Raw genomic sequence first — 21,111 nt, forward strand, 5'->3', positions numbered from 1 at the left:
GACCCCAAGATCAAGAGCCACTGCTCTCTGGGACCAACAACGAAGCACATCCTCGGCAGAGCTGTCACACCTCCTCCCCCAGGATGGGGACAGTACTTGAGAGGGAAGCTTCAAAGCCCTGTCGCCTTTGTAATGTGACACCCAGTCTTTGCTGCTAGCAGCAGATGGCATCCCCCCAGTTTACACCCCTACTTTGCATGGGAAAACCAGTGGGAAAGCTAGGAAGAATAGGTGTGCCTACCTCTGCAAACTCCACCGCTAAGATGAACGAGGCGAGGTGAGAGAACACACTTCGGTCCCCTCCAACTTGAAGATGGTGGACTCCTCCAATCAGGGCTAGGACCATGCCCCCTCCCACAGGACGGTGGCATAATTGAGGTTGTTGAAAACCCAGTTTCGTTGCCCATTGGCCCTACCTGTCACTCCTTTAACTGAGTATTTAGGTGGCTTCCTCAGACCCTGAAACTAGTTCCTGTCGACCTAAGAACAAAAAAGGATGAAGACGCCACCGTGCAGAAGACTGAATATGCCTACTGACATTGCCCCAGCCCTACTGGCCTGTCTGCAGCCCTTGATCATCCTGAGAAAAAACTACGCCTGTCTAGCAGTCCACGACCTCCACAACCCCTGGGAGGAATACCTGCTTCTGAAGAAGACCAGAACTCCAGAGGAGAGTGTCTCTGTCCACATGGAAAACAACAAGGACCCCCACTCCGATCAGTGATCCTTGGCCACTCTGCACTAGATGTCTCCAGCCTGTGTGCAGGTGGCCCACTGATCCAGAAAAGGTTCTCCAGTGATCCTGATTCCAAGTCCAGTGTTGGCTGACCCCTCCTGGACTCCACGACTACTCCTGAAGTGTGAATCCAAAGGCTTCCTCCGACCACGACCGGCACACGTAAGATGAAACCGATATCGCACCTAAAGTCCTTATGCCTTGAGGAGCTCGACCGACTATGTACCTATGACCCACAACACCTCAACTTAACTCTGCTATTGCTGGTTTCCTTTGTGCAGCCTCCGGTTTGACGCCTGCCACCTGTTTGTCAAACCGAGTGTCTCCATTGAAAAGCATTGGGTGCCCGATGCTGTAATTGCACCCTGCTGCTCCTGTGCCACTGGTAGTGTATTTTTGGTGCTGCCTTGTGCCCCCCATGCTTGCTCTAACCCCCGAAGTTTGGCCCCAGCAATCAATTTACTTGCCTTCAAGCAGTGTGGCTTCAAGCACACCCCCAGTCTCCATTGAAACACAATGGGTCCATTTTCGAATTTAACTTCTGCACTTGGCCGCCCCTGTGCCGCTGACTTTGTGCTCAGCGGAACCTTACCCTCTGCTGACCTTAAACCCCCTAAAACTGGAACTGTAAGTTGGGTACTTAACTCGTGAAACCGCATTGTTATGTTCCGCCATAGGCTAACATTGAACTGTTTGCAAATTGCAAGTCGCCTTTTAAAAGACTAAAGTATTTTTCTTGAAAAACATGCTTACCTTTTTTGTGAAGATCTTGGCCTTAAAATAAAACTTTCAGCTTCTTTTTTATAAAATTAGTGTTGATCTACCTTTTGAGTCGTGTGTCATTTATCGGTCATTGTGTACTCAATACATGTCTACACTCTGTGTTGGGCCTAAGGCTGCTCGCCCACACTACCACATATAATACACTTTGGGTTTGTTTTGAGACCTGTACACATATGGGGAAATACTTGTTACTTTTCTAAATTGGTCTCTACTTTCTTCTTGAGTGTCTCTTATTTTGTGACAATGGATACTTAACATTACCCTCTGACCCTAAATGCCCATAGAGAGCATGTGTATGATTCTATGCCAAAGTTTTACAAACCGTGAAAATAAAACTTTAAAAACTAAAAACATCTGTAAAGCCTGGCCGAAATCATGGAAACATCAATCATTTTATGTTTTGCTGACAGAGGAGATTCTGATACAGACATCAATGTCTGACCCCTAACTGGCATTGCCTTGACCCAGACAAGGTCTCACTCCTGATCTGCTACCCTCCATGTAGTCCCCACACTGCCTGAGCCTGACTCTGTGATTCCACTACTGCATAGTCTCCCTCAGAGCTTCCATTATCTTTTTTGGTTCTGACTCTGACCATAGCTTGCCACCACTTGTAGATGACAATGGTGTGAATGAAGATGATGCAACCGCCCCCACCCTGCCCCTACCCACTGTGCTCATGATAGCCTTACAGGAGGCACTTGGGGTTGATTCTTCCCCTGATATAGGTTTGAATTTGCCTTTGGGGGGCCCCCCAAGAGAGGAGAGTGCCTTCTTTTCTGTGTTAATTTGTCATGCAACTGAGCTCTTGGACCATCAAACTGCTTTCCATTGAGGTCAAGACAAATGTCATTCATTGAATCCCTCACTGATGCTTCAATGGGCACTCAGTCTAAACCCTGTTCTTGTCCCCCACAGAGTTTCAGGCAGTTTGGCAATACAGGCGCTCAGGATGATTTAAAAGTATTTGATTCCAATCAGATGTTCAGGAAAAATATTTTAATCCCAGCTCCCCTTCTCTCCTCCCCCCACCCCCCTTATAAAGCCACTGATAGTTGGATTGTTTTAATTATTTTATTTTATTTATTTTATTTTTCTTTTGTGCAAATATAATTACTTGTGCATCTTTTATGGTTTTCTAAAGCTGGATAAATACATTTGAATCATTAACAGTAAAGATTTCTCTAGTGTTCCAGAGATTAGCACATCATCACCAACCTTAGTATTTGATGATACCAGGATCTAATGTATACTCTGTGATTATGGTCCAAATACAGTGATTAAAGGAACGCACTGTAAAATAGAAAATGTTTTGTTTTCCAGGGATCCTTAATTAACTAGTTGAGCACATCTGGGTCTTGAGTGCAATTGGTTTACACATTTGTGTGTCCTGTATCGCTCTTTTGAGTAACATGTAAATGGTTTTAGATTCTGAAAGAGATCACTTGTGCAAATCAAAGGCCATGCAGGTGAAAAACCCTTTCTGGTAAGCCATGATAAATCTTTGATTTGCACAAGCAAACTCTTTCAGAATGTAAAACCACCTGCATGATCTGTGCAAAATCCACGCATGCATACCCACACTCTGGCAAGGAACCCATGTGTAAACTTTCTGCACTAAGCATAGCTTCCTTTAGCCTCTTCCCCCATACTCCTAAAGTTCTCTCTTAAGTAATTACCTTACCTAGTAATTCCCCCATTGAGTTTTCTTCTGTTACTCATTCTCAACTACAATAGCCTTTATATTGAAATATACTTGACTGTTGAATATCAAAGTAGAATGTTTTTGGAGTAATTAGAAGGTAGGGTCAGAATGCAAGGGAGGAGCAGGCCCTGTGATCTTCCACATTTTAACTTAGCAGCTGGTAATGGTATAATGGCTGTTATCAAGGGAAACCTTTTTTAAATTGTATTTGTACCATGAACTCTTACAACTGTGTCCTGATTTTGTTTCGTTTTAGGATGACCGCCTGCGCGAACCTCTGCAGAGGCTAAAAGTGGCCGTCAGTAATATCATGCCCTTACAAATCTCCAGATTCCAGGACCACTGCCTGGCCCACAACCGAGCAAAGACTGCGAAGTATGTAATGTAGACCGACATATAAACACACACCTGACTTTAATCTCACATCCATGGACTCACAATAGATTGATATGCTTAGTATTCCTACCTTGATGTTGACGTTTAGAGATGTATCATTAGGTTTTTAAGTCTCAAACATGTAGTCCACCTTTTTTAGTGTTTGTATATGTTTGAGGGGGTGTAACCATTTTTTAATGCCCTTTTAGATCCACGAAGGCACCAACCAAGGCTGTTTGCTTTTCTGCTGTTGCTAGAGATCTAAAATCAATGCCTTAATTTGACTCCCTAAACAGTTAAGAAGTGATGACCAGAGCCCTCAGATTTTAAAATTGTCATTGCATTTGAAGAATGCTTTCTGTAACTGTTCCCCCTAAAGTTTTCAACGTATTCTGCAAAAGCACACAGGTGCATACAAGTGTGGTTGCTTGGTGAGGTGTATATTTTGAAGGATTTGGTCAAATTTCCTGGAGTGTGCCCATTGTTTGCTTGGATAGTGGAGGCATAGTGCCTACAGTTAAATGTGTATTGGGAAAAATGTGTGGAGATACTTATCTGATTCCTAGCAATATGCCTATATAGCGATGAGGAGGGGAGATTTGAACATTCACAGGGATGACTGGTGACCTCTCTGCTTCATTTGATTTACAGCATATCGATCTGCACAGTTAAATCATTGAGTTTCTGATAGACGCTTCTAACTGTAGATGCCTCACCTTTTGAATATTCCTTAGGGGTCTGACTGGATACAGAAAATATTCAGTATTATCCATCCGCATGAGCAGGCTGCGTCGTGCGGCTCCGCATGAATGTCATTTGCTCCGAAAGTGACACACAAAGTTTCATAAAAGTGACACTCATGTATGCTGATCTCCATTTTTCGAGGATTTATTTTTCTAATCAGTTTTTAAAACATTGTGCTCTGGAAAGTGTCATTCCTTAAAACTACATGGTTCAAACCTTGTAGGGATTATCACAAGAAAATGGCTTTGACTGGGCCTGCGCCTTGATGAATGCTAAGGCCTTCTGGGAACACAAAGCCAAATTCTGGTAAAGCACTGGTAAACGCCATGCCATGCCATGTTCAGTGTGACCAAGATCGCAGCAGGAATGACTTCAGGACCTGGTTCAGCACCTCCCCTTCAAAGTCTTCGAGTAAGTTCAAGGAGGAACATAAAATTCTCAAGCGGGACTCCACCCATTTCCACTACTTTAAAATTCCAGAGAAGGCTTGAAGGCATCAACATAGTCTGTTTCGCTCCTGAAGACGTTCCCCCTTGGAGTATATTCCGAGCCTTGCTCCATACGAAACCAAATTCCCTGGCCAATTGGCGACGCCATAGCAAATTCAGGACTTTAGTTTGAGGTGGTGGCGGGTCTCAAAGTAAACTGGTGTAAATCAACAGTGTACCTGCTTGCTGACTGTCTCCCTCCCTGCCCGGTACGACTCAGCAGCATCATTGTCTCATGGAACCCTCACGCAGTGCGCTACTTGGACGTTTGCTTATACCACACGCCGCAGGACCATTATAAAGGGAACTATCGTAGGGTAATGGCTAGTATCAGGTCTTCAGTGCACTTCTGAAAGGATCTCCCACTTGCACTCATTGGCAAAATCGCAGTGGCCAAAATGATATTGGTTCCACAATTGCTCTACTATTTTGCCAACCTCCCGGTGATACCTCCACGTTCCCTGTTTCCCGAGCTGGAGACCCTTCTTGGTACCCTTATATGGGACTCCAGCGTAGGAGGATTGCCATTGCTAAGCTTCAGCTACCCATGACTGTTGGGGGGGGCTGGGCGCTCCTTCATTCGAGGCCTACTTTCTAGAGATCTCTCGAGATGGACGGGAGGCCGCGCGCCGGGGGAGACAGTCCCAGCTACCCGACGCACTCCCACATCAACCATAATTCAATACTGCTACCAGGGCGGAACCCGTACGGTACCGTCCCCTTCAACTGACGGTGGCACGAACTTGTCTGATACACCGATTTAATCGCGAATTGCCCACATATTCTCCCGTCTAGGCGCTGGTGGGGTTCCCTAAAGGCCGGGCGCATTATACTGCACGGAGGCTTTGCGACTGGACAGCACACGAGGTCACGGAGGCAGGCGCTCTATACTTGAATGGACAACTGCAATCAATTGCGGAGATGGCAGCGGATATGGGGATTCCCAGGGGGCAATTCCTTTTGCATCGCAAGTTGCTGGAAGACGGCCGTAAAAATGTGGCAGACAATAGACACGGAGCTCCCCACACACCCGGTGATGCACACATTACTACAGATGGGCCCGGGCCGACACTTGGTCACATTGATTTACAAAGTGGTGCGGGCTTCAAAGCTAATCCCCCCCTCACACCCCTTCGGGAGAAATGGGAAGCTGAATTCCAGAGGCCATTGCATGACAGTGAGTGGGACCGTGTATTAGAATTCCGTAAAAAAAAGTATCTCGCAACTATTGTTTTAAAAGCATACAACTACACATACATCGCTCCTATCTGACACCCGAGAAGCTTCAACAGTACTACCCAGACACGTCCTTTACAAGTCCCAGATGTCCAACGCCCGCCGCATCCTTTCTTCAAATGTTGTGGGAGTGCCCCACGCTCCGCGCTTCCATGCCGCCCTCCTCAGTCACGGGGCTAACTGGAATTCACACATGGGAGGCCTGCGTGTTGGGCATTAACACGCGCCGTAAGACGCTAAAAGCAGAGACGCGTTTTGCGTCCCTGGCGCTACTTCTAGCAGACGGTGCATAACAATGTACTGGAGGGCACCAGTGGGACCCCCGATAGCGGCCTGGTGGGGAACGGTCAACAAATGGGGTGTCGCAGAGGAGTAGGTGCTTCGTGCTGAATAGATTAATGGTATCTGCAAACATCCCATATCCATGCCGTGGGCTATCCTGTTCCAGAGACTGAAAAACCACTGTCCCAGAGCGCTCATGCCTCCGCAGCGAACGCACATGTCGTGGATATCCACTGCATTCTCCCTGTAGATTAGGCACCTGCTGGTCTCAGAGTGGCAGCCCGGGGCATACTCATAAGGTACTGCTTCTAGTTTGATGCCCTTGCTTGCCCCTCCTCAGCGCCACACAGCCAGATCCTTATTTCCGGTGAAATAATCTGCTGGCTCATATTATGCGACACCAACACAGACACTGTGTACCCCTGTTCTGCCTCCCACTTTAGAAGAGTTCAAATCGTCATTTTCATCTATAGATTCAAGTTGCCTGCTGGGCTAACTTTGAGAGTCTATCCCCGGGCTTCAGTACAGGCCACAGACTACCTTTCATGAACACATGCTCCATACCCATGTACCCTCTCATACCAGTGATGTTAAAACATGGAGGGGTTATTTGATGTGACCAGGCAATAATGCACGTCGTAGTGTACAAGTAGAATGATGTTTCTCTTTCAGATCACTGTATGTGCTGTTCTACACAATGAAATACTAATAAAAATGATTTACAAAAGAAAAGCAAATCCAGGACTTCAGAGAATCGATTATGTGCCTATTTGGCTTTTTACTGGCTCCCTCTGGCATGCCTTCGAGCCCCCAACTGTGAGAGCCTCAATCTGGGACTCTGCCCTTACGTCCGCCCTTGGTGCCAGTTGAGCCCTGAACCACCCTCTACGGGCTCTGTTTGGGCTTTGATGCAGACTCCGATTGTGGCTCCGCAGCCCACACCGGATCATGTATTGTAGATGCTGGATGACAAAATACCTCCCTTTATGTTCAGTCTCTGAATCTGCATTGTTTCGTATGAGGCCGCACCATGTTCCAACTGGGTTGCAACCCTTGGGTGTTCCATCAAACACTAATACACAGCCTTTGGCTCACGGAAGGGCCCACACACTACATGCATTATTCGGGACAGATTCTAATAACTACCTCTATGATCCTGGGGACGAAATTGTCCAGCCCTATACTGAACGGTTAGTGATATGAAAATCTCCCGATTGCCCTGAGCACCTCGCGAGATACTGGATTATGTTTCTCCTACGGTACCCTCTACAGAGGATAGCTTCTCTTTTGCAGTAGTTATGCGGAGGTCTGCCAAATTCACCAGCAGTTGATCACAATGGCAGTGAAGACAGACTTCCTCACTGAGGTGCTCCAGCCTGGGCAAGCCAATACAGAGTCCTTTCTTCCATTTAATTAGGCCTTTACAGACACGCTTACTGAGACTCAGCTGAAACCCACTTCCAGACCTCCAGTGAACTGTCAAATTGCTCAACACCAATGTGTTCTTTCATAATAAGATTATAAAGCCCATCATAATCTTGCACTTTGTTACCTTTCAACCAGCAACCTGACTGAGGAGTTGAAAATCTACCCAAGGCTGACTCGAGGTTTTGTGAGTCCCCCTGAACCTAATTCTCTACTCCTCAGTGGCGAGTCCAAAACCCTCAATCAGGGTATCCTTCATAAGATCATAAGTCAGCACTTTCCTCTTCAAGTGTCAGGAGTCTCTCCCTGCACTTTCCTGTGAAATTCTTCCAGAGTAGAGAGGCCCAGTTTCTCTGGTGTAACCTCCTGTTTCTACAAGCCCTCTCAAAGGCTGTAAACCATTTGGTAATGTCATCACCCTCGTCATATTTGGGGACAATCCCTTTGGGGAATTCGGGGTCTAGTTTCCACTCTTTCTCCATTTGAGTTGTCGCTGCCACCATTTATGGGTGCTTGACACATCGCAGCCCTTTCCTTTTTTTTTTTTTTTTTTTTTTTTTTACAGAGTGTTATATAGTGCGAACTTGACCCGAATCGGGTATCAGAGCGCTTTACATAGCACCAGTTGCATTACATGAGGACACATTCATTTTTGTTAGGCACAGTGAGATTAAGTGATTTGCCCAGTGTCACAGGATGTTCCGCGTCATTGCCGAGACTCAAACCCAGTTCCCCAGATTCGAGGTCGACAGCCCTAGCCGTTTATCCAACTCCTCTCCCTTTTTATGGCCATGATTTTGGCCTCAAGGGCTGCTCTTTTGACTAGTCTTTCAAGATGGACATCCTTATCTAGTACTTCTCTGTGCCATGAGTTGCCTGACATACCCCAAGTAGGGGCAGACACGCCAGGTGCAGTTCTAGAATAGATGTGAGGGGGTACCTCTTTACCTTTTTCAGTGAGTTTGTGGGGGGGACAGTCTCCTGGAGTACTGTCATGATCACGGTCAGCCTCCTCTGAGGATTCAGGCTCTTCTGTAGATTTGGGTAAATCAAACTCTGTAAGGCGTTTCTGAAGCAGTACTTTTGTGGGGTTTGATTTTTTTTTTATTTTACAGGCTGTACAGCGGTTGCTTAGCTGCTTCACTCTAAGATGCAGGTAAGGTGTCGGGTTGAGCTCCTGAACTCTCTCCTCTGGGCCAGACATTTTAAGTGTAGTCAGAGCCTTTTGAGAAATTTGACAAACTCAAAATAGGATCACTTGCAGTCGACTTACAGGACTGATAGTCTAGACTTAAGGTAAGTAGGGGGCAAGGTCCTTAGAACTACCAGCAGTTTCGGTTGACCTGCCCTGGTTTGTCAGGTTGCAGAGGTGCTGGTGGGAATAGTAGCTTCTAACGCTTCTTTTGAAATCAATGGGGAAAAGTACTCCTTGGTTCTAGAAATAAACTCTTAATAATATTTTTATACTAAACAAATTGGCCTGAGTTCAGTTTTTGAGTGTGTGACATCATTTGCTGATTGAGTGCGACAACAAATTTTTAACACTACCCTCTGATAAAGCCTTACTGCTCGCCCACACTACCACAAATAAAGAGTAAGGTGCTATCTACTTTTACCTCTGCCTACCTTTGGGGTTCCACTGGACTCTGTGCACACTATACCTCATTAGCTTCCTACAACAAGTTCTAAATATGTTAATTATAAGAACTACTAGGCCATGAGATTTAAGAAAGTGTAAACAGCGGATTGAGTCAGCATTTATAAAGTCAGGCATTTGAGGCAGCAAGTACAGGTTTTTAATAACTAAAACCGAAGGCCAAGACCTGACTATTAGCAGCAAGAATGTAAATCAAAATTACAGTGCACACTTTCCTAGATGAAAAGGTCTGACCGTTCCAAAGTGAATAATGCAAAGAGTCACAAGTTGCGGATTCAACCAGATCTTAAGACAGTGGGCATGTAAATTTCAGTGACCAATTATTAATTTTCAATTGCACACTTGCTCAGATAAAAATGTCATAGTTTTAAAGTGAATTGTGAAACCAACTGTAATGTCCCTGGCCCGAGCCAACATCATGGACGTCTAACAGATCAGGCCCACTTGAAACAAGAAATACAATTGGTTCTGTTGTATATTTTTGGCAGGCGCGAGTTCACTGTGCACTGTGTCATGCCTAATTTGCGACATAGAGGAAAGATCCACAACTCGATTGTTTTATCTGCACAACATGATTTCCAGCATGTTTTGATTTCTTTATATTCCACTGTATCTTCCACTGTATATCACGCTATCGAACATATTTCCTTGATGTATTATATTAATGAAAATTTCAACAAGCCGATTCAAACAAAAAAAAAATTGAGAAAAGATCCACATAGATCTCAGGGTTTTATACTTGTGGCAAATTAGTACAAAGTGTACCTCGGTTTCCAGAGTGTGGGGACAGAAAGGACTTCCAGTAGCTTCCCGTAATCCATTTGGCTGAGTTGTTCCTCATCTCACTAGGGTCTTCCCACACACCCTCTAGCTTAAGGTGCTACACAAGGTTTTAACGGCTTGCATCCAGGGTGTGGTATAGCACTTGTCTAGCAGGATTATCTCCTGCTGCTCTACTTTATAAGAGGACAACTCCTGGCTTGTACAAATTCTGACCCGGTAAGTCAAAGTTTAAAGGCGGGCAATATTTATGGTCAATCCTTTTGAGATTCAAGTCCCACCTTTAGGGCTTTAGTGGTGTGCTAACTAGAACATTTAGAAATCCTCACAAATGTGCTTTCTGTAGTGTTCATTTGCGAAATGTCCCCAGAGCTCCACCTTTCTGTCTCATACCGTGCCCTTCCCAGGGCCACAGTTCTATAAACCGCAATGGCTGGGGACACAGCCCTATTGGTCGATATTTTATATTTCCTGACAATAGCCACTGATCCCAAGAGAGCTTGTCTGTAAGTCTGTCTCCCAAATAGTCAAAGCTCCTGACCTGATCAATGATTGATCCATCCAGTCATTTTATTCCTGAATATATGATAGGGATTTATGGGCATAAACTTAGACTTCCTGTTGTTAATGTGCAGGCTCCTACACTTGCTAAAAATGGTTTAACAATTCCTGCAGACCCATTCGAGTATGAGAGTAGCAAAGTATCATCAGAGAAGAGCAGTACAGGAGTGCAGGTGTCAGCTATCTTGGAAGCATCATGCTGACTCTTATTCAATGCTTCCACCACCTGATCATAGACAAAGAGAACAGTGTAGGGGTCAAAACACATGTTCGAGGCATATGAGCTGCAGATCGTACACTATGCATTAGATCGCCACCTGGTGTTGGGCTCGGATGATTGCAGGTTGTTGTCTTCTAGGAGAAGTCTTTGTAGTCACGATATAGTTGACTCCTCCCTTGGACAATACTGCGCATGGGCATCGGCTCCATCCTTAGATTGGTTTTTTCCGCCACTGGGTTCGGATGAAAGTTTCTCCGCTCCGGCCAGATAAACTTTTTCTGAAACTTCGAAGCGCAAAAACTTCCCATAACTAATATCGACATCGAATACAACTCTCGACGCCATCGGCTTGATTCCGGTTCATCGACGCGGGCCGCTGGGCCTATCGACGCCGTGCGGCCTACACCACATGGAAAGAGATCTGTTCAAGAAATGCCCGGTATGCCGAGCAAAATTTCCACATAGCGACCACCACGAGGTTTGCAACCTCTGTCTATCGCCGGATCACGACGAGTCGACCTGCACAGCTTGTGCATCCTTCCGATCGAAAAAGACCATCCGGGATCGGAGGGCCCGTCGACACGAGATGAGATCAGCCCCGGCACCGGAGGATATCTTGGACGACGAGGTTCCGCTCGTCTCGGAAGAGGATTCGCCTGATCTCCAGATCATATCAGAATCAGAGGACTCGGACGACTCGATTCCATCACGTCAATCCGTGAGTACCTCTGCCCCTGCACCACATGCACTGCCCAAGCCAAAGGCGAAGGTCAGCACTCCGCCCAAGGGGCCCAGTCGAGACCAAGTAACTCCTCCTAAAGCCCAGCCTTCGAGCTCGGCTCCGAGGAAAGCAACTATGCCTTCAGGTGCTTCGGCACCGAGCAAGCCACACGTTCCGATTCCACCACCTCCATCGGCACCGAAACACAAAGACTTTTCGACGCCGAGGTCAAAAGACCCTTCGGTACCGAAAGTAAAAGATCCTTCGATCCCGAAGCCTAAAGAGGTGCAGGCACCGAAAGAAGCTCCGGCCCCGAAGCCGTCCGCTTCCAAACCTAAAGAGGGAAAGCCGACGCCACAAAGCCGACAAGGCCAGCTTCCACTCCGAAGACTCCCGCTCCGGTGCCAACACCCACAAAGCCTGATTCCGAGGTTCCCAAATCCTCGGACACGCCTACCAAGCCGAAAACAACACCTTCTGCCCCGAGAACTTTGCCACAGGACGCTGTAACACCTCCCAAAGCAAAACGCCAAAAACAACCTCTGTCGGAACTGAAAAAGTAGACGCTGAAAAAGGTTGTAGAGGAAGATGAACTGTTTAGACCAGATCCTAAACAAAAGAAGATCTACATAAACCCCAAAACTGGACATGTAGGTGCTATACCTCCATAAAAAGAGACCAGCAGAAACACCACCTTCACCTGCGGTTCCTGCCAAGAAGGACTGTGCAACTTCTCCTATGCACCCTCCCTCCTGTACCTTCTTCCTCTCCTGTCCCTCCTTACATATCACCTCAAATCTCTCCTGTTCCTTCTCCTGCATCATCACATTCACCACAGACTGATGAGGAGTATGACTTAGGTGGTGGGGAGGATCCACATGTAGACCCTAATACATATCCTTTAGATGAGGATGTCTACACTTTTCCACCACATAATGTGCCTGATATCCCTGATCCACAGTTATACTCTTCAAAACCTTCTCCACCAGAAGACCGCATTGGTTTTAACCACCTCTTACACAGTTGCTCTTTACCACAATGTCACAATGCATTCTGATGACATTGAAGATTTTCTGTTAGACACTTTTGAGCCATCACACAGATCTACTCAAATTCTTCCCATGATCAAGGGAGTCATTAAGCATGCTCCAGAAATATTCAAAGATCCTGTACGCACTAGTGTACTGAATCCATGAATAGAAAAGAAATATAGGCCTGCACCCACTGATCCAACCTATATTAAAGGACACCCTCCATTAGACTCTTTAGTAGTGTCCAATGCAAGAAAACGAGCGAATTCACAGACTTCTGGTGAAACGCCTCCACCTGACCAGGAATCCAAAGTTATTGATGCGTCAGGTAAACGAATAGCGGCACAAGCTACAAATATACGGCGCTTTGCAAATACGCAAGCCCTTCTATCACGTTATGACAGGGCTCATTACGACCAATTAGAGACACTACTACAACACCTCCCAGATAAATATAAAGATCAGGCAACAGAGCTCATACAAGAAGGCAAATTAATATCAAATGCCTCAATAAAATGTGCCCTAGATGTCGCAGACACAGCTTCTAGAGCCGTAAATACTAGTGTCATACTCAGAAGACATGCTTGGTTGCGCATTTCAGGGTTCAAACAAGAAGTGCAAACCACAATCTTGAACCAGCCTTTCAACCAAAACCAATTATTTGGCCCAGAAGTAGACACTACACTGGAAAAAATGAAGAAAGACACAGACACTGCAAAGTCAATAGGAGCTCCACAGTCCACACAGACTAGAGGTTCTTTTCGTCGCTCCTTTTATAGAGGAGGCTCCAAACAAACTGGAGCAGATACAACAACATCTTTCAAGACACAGACTCAAACACCCTCTAACAGAGGGTATTTTAGAGGAGGATACAGGGGCAATAATAACAAGGGAAGAGGACGCGGTAACAGCAATCGCTCCTCCTCCAACACTAAACAGTGACTTCCCTCTGCTCCCCCAACCGCATACCACTCCTGTAGGGGGCAGATTAACACAGTTCCTACCTGTCTGGAACTCCATCACAACGGACAGGTGGGTGAGACAGATTATCCAACATGGCTACTGCCTAGAACTTACAACAACCCCCCCAAATATACCACCCAGACAGCGTCCTATGTCCACAACTATGTCCACAGATCACCTGACTCTGCTTCAACAAGAAGTTCTAGCACTTCTACCAAAAGATGCTATTCAATTAGTCCCATTAGAGGAACAAGGAACAGGGGTTTACTCGCTGTATTTTCTAATTCCCAAAAAGGACGGGACACTGAGACCAATTCTCGACCTCCGACCACTCAACCATTACATACAAACAGATCATTTTCATATGATCACTCTGCAACAAGTGCTCCCACTACTGCAACAAGGCGATTTCCTTTCAACACTAGACCTGAAGGACGCCTATTTTCACATCCCAATACATCCTGCTCACAGGAAGTACCTGCGGTTTGTAATTCAAGGACAACACTATCAGTTCAAAGTCCTTCCGTTTGATGTAACAACCGCACCACGGGTGTTCACAAAGTGCTTAGCAGTAGTAGCAGCACATCTCAGAAGACAACAGATACACGTCTTCCCTTATCTGGACGATTGGCTCATAAAAGCCAAGTCATTCCACCAATGTGTACAACACACTCGGCAGACAATTCAACTGTTGCACAACTTAGGGTTTACGATCAACTACACAAAGTCGCACCTAGAGCCTTCGCACGTGCATCAGTATCTAGGGGCTACCATAAACACGTCTACAGCTCTAGCGTATCCCAGTCCAGCCAGGATACAGAGCATTCAAGCCTTAGTCTCCACTTTCCAACACCAGCAGTCTCTCCAGGCAAGAGTGTTCATGAAGTTAATAGGCATGTTGACATCTTGCATCTTCATAGTACCACATGCAAGACTGCAAATGCGTCCATTACAAGAATGTCTAGCACAACAATGGAATCGGGCTCAAGGTCCGCTCACAGACCTGGTGTTGGTAGACAGCCGTACACATCGCTCTCTGCAATGGTGGAACACCAAAAACTTGACAAGAGGACGGCCGTTCCTCGAGCCTGTTCCACAGATAGTGCTCACAACAGATGCATCCCTCACAGGATGGGGAGCCCATCTCTTACACCATACTACGCAAGGTCGATGGAACAATCAACAAAAGCTGTTCCATATCAACCATCTAGAGTTGCTAGCGATTTTCTTAGCACTCAAAACTTTTCAACTTCAAGTACAGAACAAAGCTGTCTTAATCCGGACGGACAATATGACCGCAATATACTATATACAAAAACAGGGGGGGGGGGGGCACTCTCTGCAACCGTCCCAGCTCGCACAGAACATTTGGAGATGGGCCATTCCCCAAAACATATATCTGTTAGCGGAACACCTTCCAGGGGTTCACAATCAGATAGCGGATCTGTTAAGACGGCAGTCACAACAGATTCACGAATGGGAGCTACATCCACAAGTTCTTCAGCCATTCTTCCAGCAGTGGGGGCACCCACACATAGACCTGTTTGCCACCCACGAAAATGCAAAATGCCCAACCTTCGCCGCCAGGTTCCCACACCCACGGTCCAACGGCAATGCAATATGGATGAACTGGTCAGGCAGATTTGCGTACGCTTTTCCGCCTCTCCCCCTCATCCCACTAGTAGTGCGCAAGCTCAAACAGTCTCTCAAGCTCATACTAGTAGCTCCCACGTGGGCACGCCAGCCGTGGTTCACCACACTACTAGATCTCTCTCTGGTTCCACATCAAAAGTTAAAGTTCACACCCTCGCTGTTAACACAGAACCATGGAGAAATCAGACACCCAGACCCAAACCAACTGAATTTGGCGATCTGGCTCCTGATGTCTTAGAGTTCGGTTATCTCAACCTACCACCAGACTGCATGAACATCATTAAAGAGGCCAGGAGACCTACTACCAGAGCGTGTTATGCCGCTAAATGGAAAAGATTTGCAATTTATTGCAAACATAATCGCATTGATCCACTGGATGCCTCATCCAAAATATCATTTGTTACCTTTTACATTTACAAAGGTCTAATTTGGCATACTCTTCCATACGCCTACATCTTGCAGCAATTGCAGCCTATTTACAAAACAGGCAACACCTGTCTCTTTTTAGGGTACCTGCAATCCAAGCATTCATGGAAGGATTAAAGAGAATAATCCCTCCCTGACTGCCACCTTCTCCAGTATGGAACCTAAATCTTGTCCTTACAAAACTCATGGGACCCTCTTTTGAGCCTCTGCATAAATGTGAACTGCAAATTTTCACATGGAAAACTGCTTTCCTTGTTGCCATCACCTCTCTCAGAAGAGTAAGTGAAATACAAGCGTTCACTATACAAGAACCATTTTTTCAAATACATCCCAATAAAGTGGTTCTCAGATCTAATCCAAAATTTCTACCAATGGTTATCTCACCTTTTCACCTAAACCTATCTGTAGAGTTACCTGTGTTTTTCCAAAACCCAGACTCAGTAGCAGAAAGGGCCTTACACACGTTAGATGTTAAAAGAGCTCTACTATACTATACAGATAGAACTAAAACCTTTAGAAAGACAAAACAATTGTTTGTATCTATCTCTCCCCCCACACAAAGGCAACCCTATCTCTAAGGGTGGGATTGCCAGGTGGATTGTAAAGTGTATACAAATATGCTATCAAAAAGCTAAACGCACACTAACAGTTCCTCCTAGAGCACACTCCACTCGCAAACTGGGAGCCTCTATGGCTTTCTTAGGAAATATACCACTGGAGGACATATGTAAGGCAGCAACATGGTCTACACCACATACCTTAACTAAACATTATTGTGTTGACATGCAAGCCAAGCAGCAAGCTGCAGTAGGCCAGGCTGTCCTTAGAACACTATTTCAGACTACTGCAATGGATACAAGCAACCACCGCTAGGGGAGACACTGCTGCACAATCGATGCATAGTGTACGATCTGCAGCTCATATGCCTCGAACGGAAAATGCTACTTGCCAGTATGCATCTTGTTGGACAGGCCACATGAAGGGCCGCTCTCCCCCGGCCCAACCAGGCCCGAACCAGCCACGCAAGTACCACACACCACCATTGCACGTCCACCGTCCCCGCAGGGACCCCTACACTCGAACCTGTTGACCCCGTAGGCCGACCCACTACCGGCCTGCGCGCCCATCCTGGGCGCCATCTTGGACACTCCACCACGAGGCCGCCTGGCCCCCGATCGACCTCCACCCTGGGCCTGGCCAGGCCTCAGACATTCCGGCACCAACATCCACCCAGGAGGTGAGCGGGCTACTTGGTCAGTCAATGGGAGCAGGAGGTGTCGATGGCTCTCACCCGCCAAGTGCCGCTCGCCCATCGCCTCCCCGGACGCTGGCTCCACCCCCCTGCTGGGTGTCTGAACCCCCTCATCCCGGACCTCCCGACCTCCAAGTGCGAGGGTCCGGACATCAAAGCACACCAGCCCTATAACTGGGGCAGCTCCAGAGCAGGACGGGAGTTGTATCTTGGAGTCGAGAGACGCAAAGAAGAACTCATCCTTGACGGACTACTGGCGCTGCCGTAGCTCTGTCTTGTGCACCCTCGTCTTGCCTGCTGGCGCTGCCGCGGCTTTGGGAACCAGCCTATCCTTCATCATCGTCGGGACCTGCTGGCGTAGCCGCGGACCGTTTGTAACCACCACCTTCATCGGGACCTGCTGGCTCTGCCGCGGACCGTCGTCTGCCTTCATCCATCTCGGGACCTGCTGGCTCCGCCGCGGCCCGTTCATCTACACCACCGAGCTCGAGGATTGAGAGCTATTTTCCATCGTTTTGGTAACAAGACTGTCCCGCTACCCTCTTCCCGAACAGAGACCAGAATAGAGGGGACCCCTGAGTCCAGACCTCCTTGTACCATTCTACCGTACTTGAAGAATTGTCTATAAAGTATCGTTGAACTTTATCATTGTGTGGTGTCCGTCTGTGGGGGGGAAGTTACTTGTCTGTACGATTCACTGGAGACGGCTCTCCCCGGAGACCTCTCCCCGTATCCTCGGCCGACCCTCCCGGTCCGTCTAACATTGGTGGCCAGCGACGGGATCCGAATCACCGCATAAACCGTACAGAGAGTAGCTCACCCCACGGCGAATCACGATGTCAACTAAAGAAAGCGGATCAACGGAGAAATTCCAGATGGAGAAATTGGGCGAGTACAGCCATCGTGAACTTAAACAGTTCTGTATCGAATTAGGTATCGCTACCACCGGACTAAATACCAAAGATGACTTTAAGCAGGCCCTGGAATCTTGGGCAGAAACCGGGGCTGCCGGAACCCCCGATCAAGACATCACAGCACAAACCCCCATGGGCCCTGAAGAGCGAAGAACGGGTCTCTCGCCAGGCGAGATCCAGGAACGAGAAAGAACCCGACTACACGAGCTGGAAATGGCCCGGCTCAAAATGGACGTTGAACTAAAGTTGGCCGAACAGAAAATCAACTTAGAGCACCTGCGTCTCCGAGAAGAAAGAGAGGAGAAACAGAGACAAAGGGAGCTCGAGGAAAAGAAACTGGCATATGAACATGAACGGAAATTAGCTGAAATCGACCTACGCAAACAGAATAAAGAAACAGGGGTGCCCGAGCAACCCCACACTCCAGGGGCAACAGAGAAGAAGGTACACATCCCCAAGGATGTCGTTCGAGAATACTTCCGAGAGGACGACATCCAGCAATGGTTTAAGGCCTATGAAATCGCTATGACTGCACACCGGATCGATAGAAGCGATTGGGGGGCCGGTCTGTGGGGGAGATTCCTCAATGAGGGCCGCGACGCCCTGCTGCAACTCCCGGACCAGCAGATGACCTCCTATGACCATATGAAAGCGGCACTCCTCACCCGCTATGGCCTCACACCCGAGATGTACCGTCAGAGGTTCCGAGACTGCACCCGCATCCCAGGTACAACTTGGGTGGACTATGTCAATTACTTTAGCCGAGCCTTCGAGGGCTGGATCAAAGGAAGCAAGGTCACAACCTACGAACAACTGTTCAATCTTATGGTATGGGAGCATCTGTCGAACAATTGCTTCATTGAACTTCGCCAGCACCTCCTCGACAGCAAGTTAACGGATCCCCGGCAGCTCGCAGCCGAAGCTGACCGGTGGGAGATCACCAGAGTGAGTCGAAATGGGTCCTCCGAACAGAACCGGAACAATGGTCAGCACCGTCCCCGAGGAGGTGGAGGCCAAGGACGCGGAAGAAGCAACGCTCCGGTCACCCCCACTATCAGCCCCACCCCCCCGTCCAACCGGGGCAGCACCCCAGCGCGACCGGGACCTCGAGCCAATGTTACCTGCCATCGATGTCAACGAGTCGGACACTATGCAAACGACCCAAACTGCCCCCAGTACCAGAGCCCAAGACCCCGCCAAGTAGCCGCTGCTGCTCTGGGGGAGGAACGGATCTCAGAGGAACAAGAAGAATATGAACAGGAACACCCAGAATGGGAGCCAGCCGCCATGGCTCTCGCCTGCCTAGGGGGGAGAGACATGGTCCCGCGGGTCCCCCTACCCGCTAATACCCAGAAGTACAGCCAATGGGTGGGCATCAATGGACGCCGGGCGGAAGCCCTTCGTGACACTGGGGCCAGTGTAACAGCCGTCCGCTGTCACCTGGTGACCCCCGAACAATACTTACCAAACGTTCTCTGCCCTGTACGTTCAGCCGATAACTCAGAAAGTCTGTGTCGGATGGCCTGCGTCCCCTTCGAATGGGGAGGGGTCTCCGGCATGTTGAAGGTGACGGTCCGAGATGATGCCCCCGTAGACTGCCTCCTGGGTAATGACCTGGAAAGCTCTCCATGGGCAGCAGTCGAACGAAAAGAGCACCTGGGGATGCTGGGCGTCCCGGACTGGGCGTGCGTCACCACCCGGTCCATGACCGCCCGTGCCAACACCCGCCCAGAGGAACTCGAATGGCCGGCGCCACCGCCTCCGGTCGCCCCCGCCGAAACCACCGACCGTGACGTCCCCCCCGAACCGGCATGTAGAGCTGTATAGTCGTACACGCCCCCCGCCTCCCCGGACTTGTATCCATTCCAGTTCTCATCTTAATTAGATGCACACGCATGGACATCCTTTTCTTACTGTATCTCTACTAACTCCATCATTTCCCATCATGGCGAAAAACAATCTAAGGATGGAGCCGATGCCCATGCGCAGTATTGTCCAAGGGAGGAGTCACCTATATCGTGACTACAAAGACTTCTCCTAGAAGACAACAACCTGCAATCATCCGAGCCCAACACCAGGTGGCGATCTAATGCATAGTGTACGACTCTGCAGCTCTATATGCCAAGAACAGATGCATACTGGTAAGTAGGATTTTCCTTATGCCTCACCCCTTAATAGGAATCCCGAGACTCCGGTCACCACCTGACCTGTACATACGTGTCTGAGTGTAGTCTGACTAGAAGATGGAGGAGACCATGGGACGTTCCCAGGTGGTCCAATACGTCCCAAAGGGTGTCTCTCAGCACTAGGTCAAATGCAGCCCTGATATCCACGAAGGCTACCTACAGGTGGTCTGCATTGATAGTAATATACTTCAGGCAGATGGTAATAAAGCGGATTATCTGGTCAGTCATGTCTGTTCTCGCGAAAACCTGCCTGACAATGCGACCTGGTGTTTATCCATTTATTCCTGTAGGCAGTTTAGGATTTACCTGCAGAAGATCTTCTGCATATTATCAGTGAGACTGATTGGCCTGTAATTTGCAGGAATATCTTTTACCTCCTTCTTATGGATTGGGACAATAATGGAGCCACGCCATGACTCTGGAATTTCCTTCCCATTTGGTACAGCATTGCTTAGCATATTCAAGTATATGACCCAGATATCTTGTGCTGAGTGGAATAAATCCACTGGTATATTGTCTGGGCCAGGGGCTTTTTCTTTCTTCATATGTGAGATGCCAGCCCTCGTTTCCTCTAGTGTAAATACTATTGGGAGAGTACTGGAGGGAAAGGGGGCTGCCAAAACACCAGCTGTCCTGTCGACCTCCTGTGGGCAGGTGCCTAGGCTAGCATGATACCCCTCATTATATAAGGCTTTTAAATGTTCAACCAATAGGTCTACTGGAACAAATACATCTGGAATGGTGATTTCACAGCTGCTACCAGTGATTTTCCAAATGTCTCCAAGGTGACATTTCCCAAGGGCATCTCGCAGCTTGGCCCATTGCTCCTCCTACCATTTTTATGGGAGTTGGTCACAATTCTCTTGTCTGCCTTCCTTGTTTGTGTTATGCCTAATTTAGAACCCTCTTTAATTCCTTAATCTGGCCAATATATAAACAGAGATGGAGAAGTTGACTGGCTACCATTGGCCAT

The 21,111-nt window shown here is 47.7% G+C and overlaps 1 protein-coding gene across 3 annotated transcripts in view; it reads left to right on the plus strand.

The window, feature by feature from the left end:
• Positions 1-21,111, plus strand: part of UBN2 (ubinuclein 2) — a 647,497-nt gene that overhangs the window by 258,561 nt on the left and 367,825 nt on the right. For all 3 annotated transcript variants that reach the window (XM_078640321.1, XM_078640331.1, XM_078640327.1), the window contains one exon: positions 3,481-3,599. In XM_078640321.1, coding sequence (XP_078496447.1) covers positions 3,481-3,599 — 119 coding nt within the window. The remainder of the gene's footprint in view (positions 1-3,480; positions 3,600-21,111) is intronic.

Source organism: Lissotriton helveticus, chromosome 1_1 (assembly GCF_964261635.1).
Source record: "Lissotriton helveticus chromosome 1_1, aLisHel1.1, whole genome shotgun sequence".
Lineage (NCBI taxonomy): Eukaryota > Metazoa > Chordata > Amphibia > Caudata > Salamandridae > Lissotriton > Lissotriton helveticus.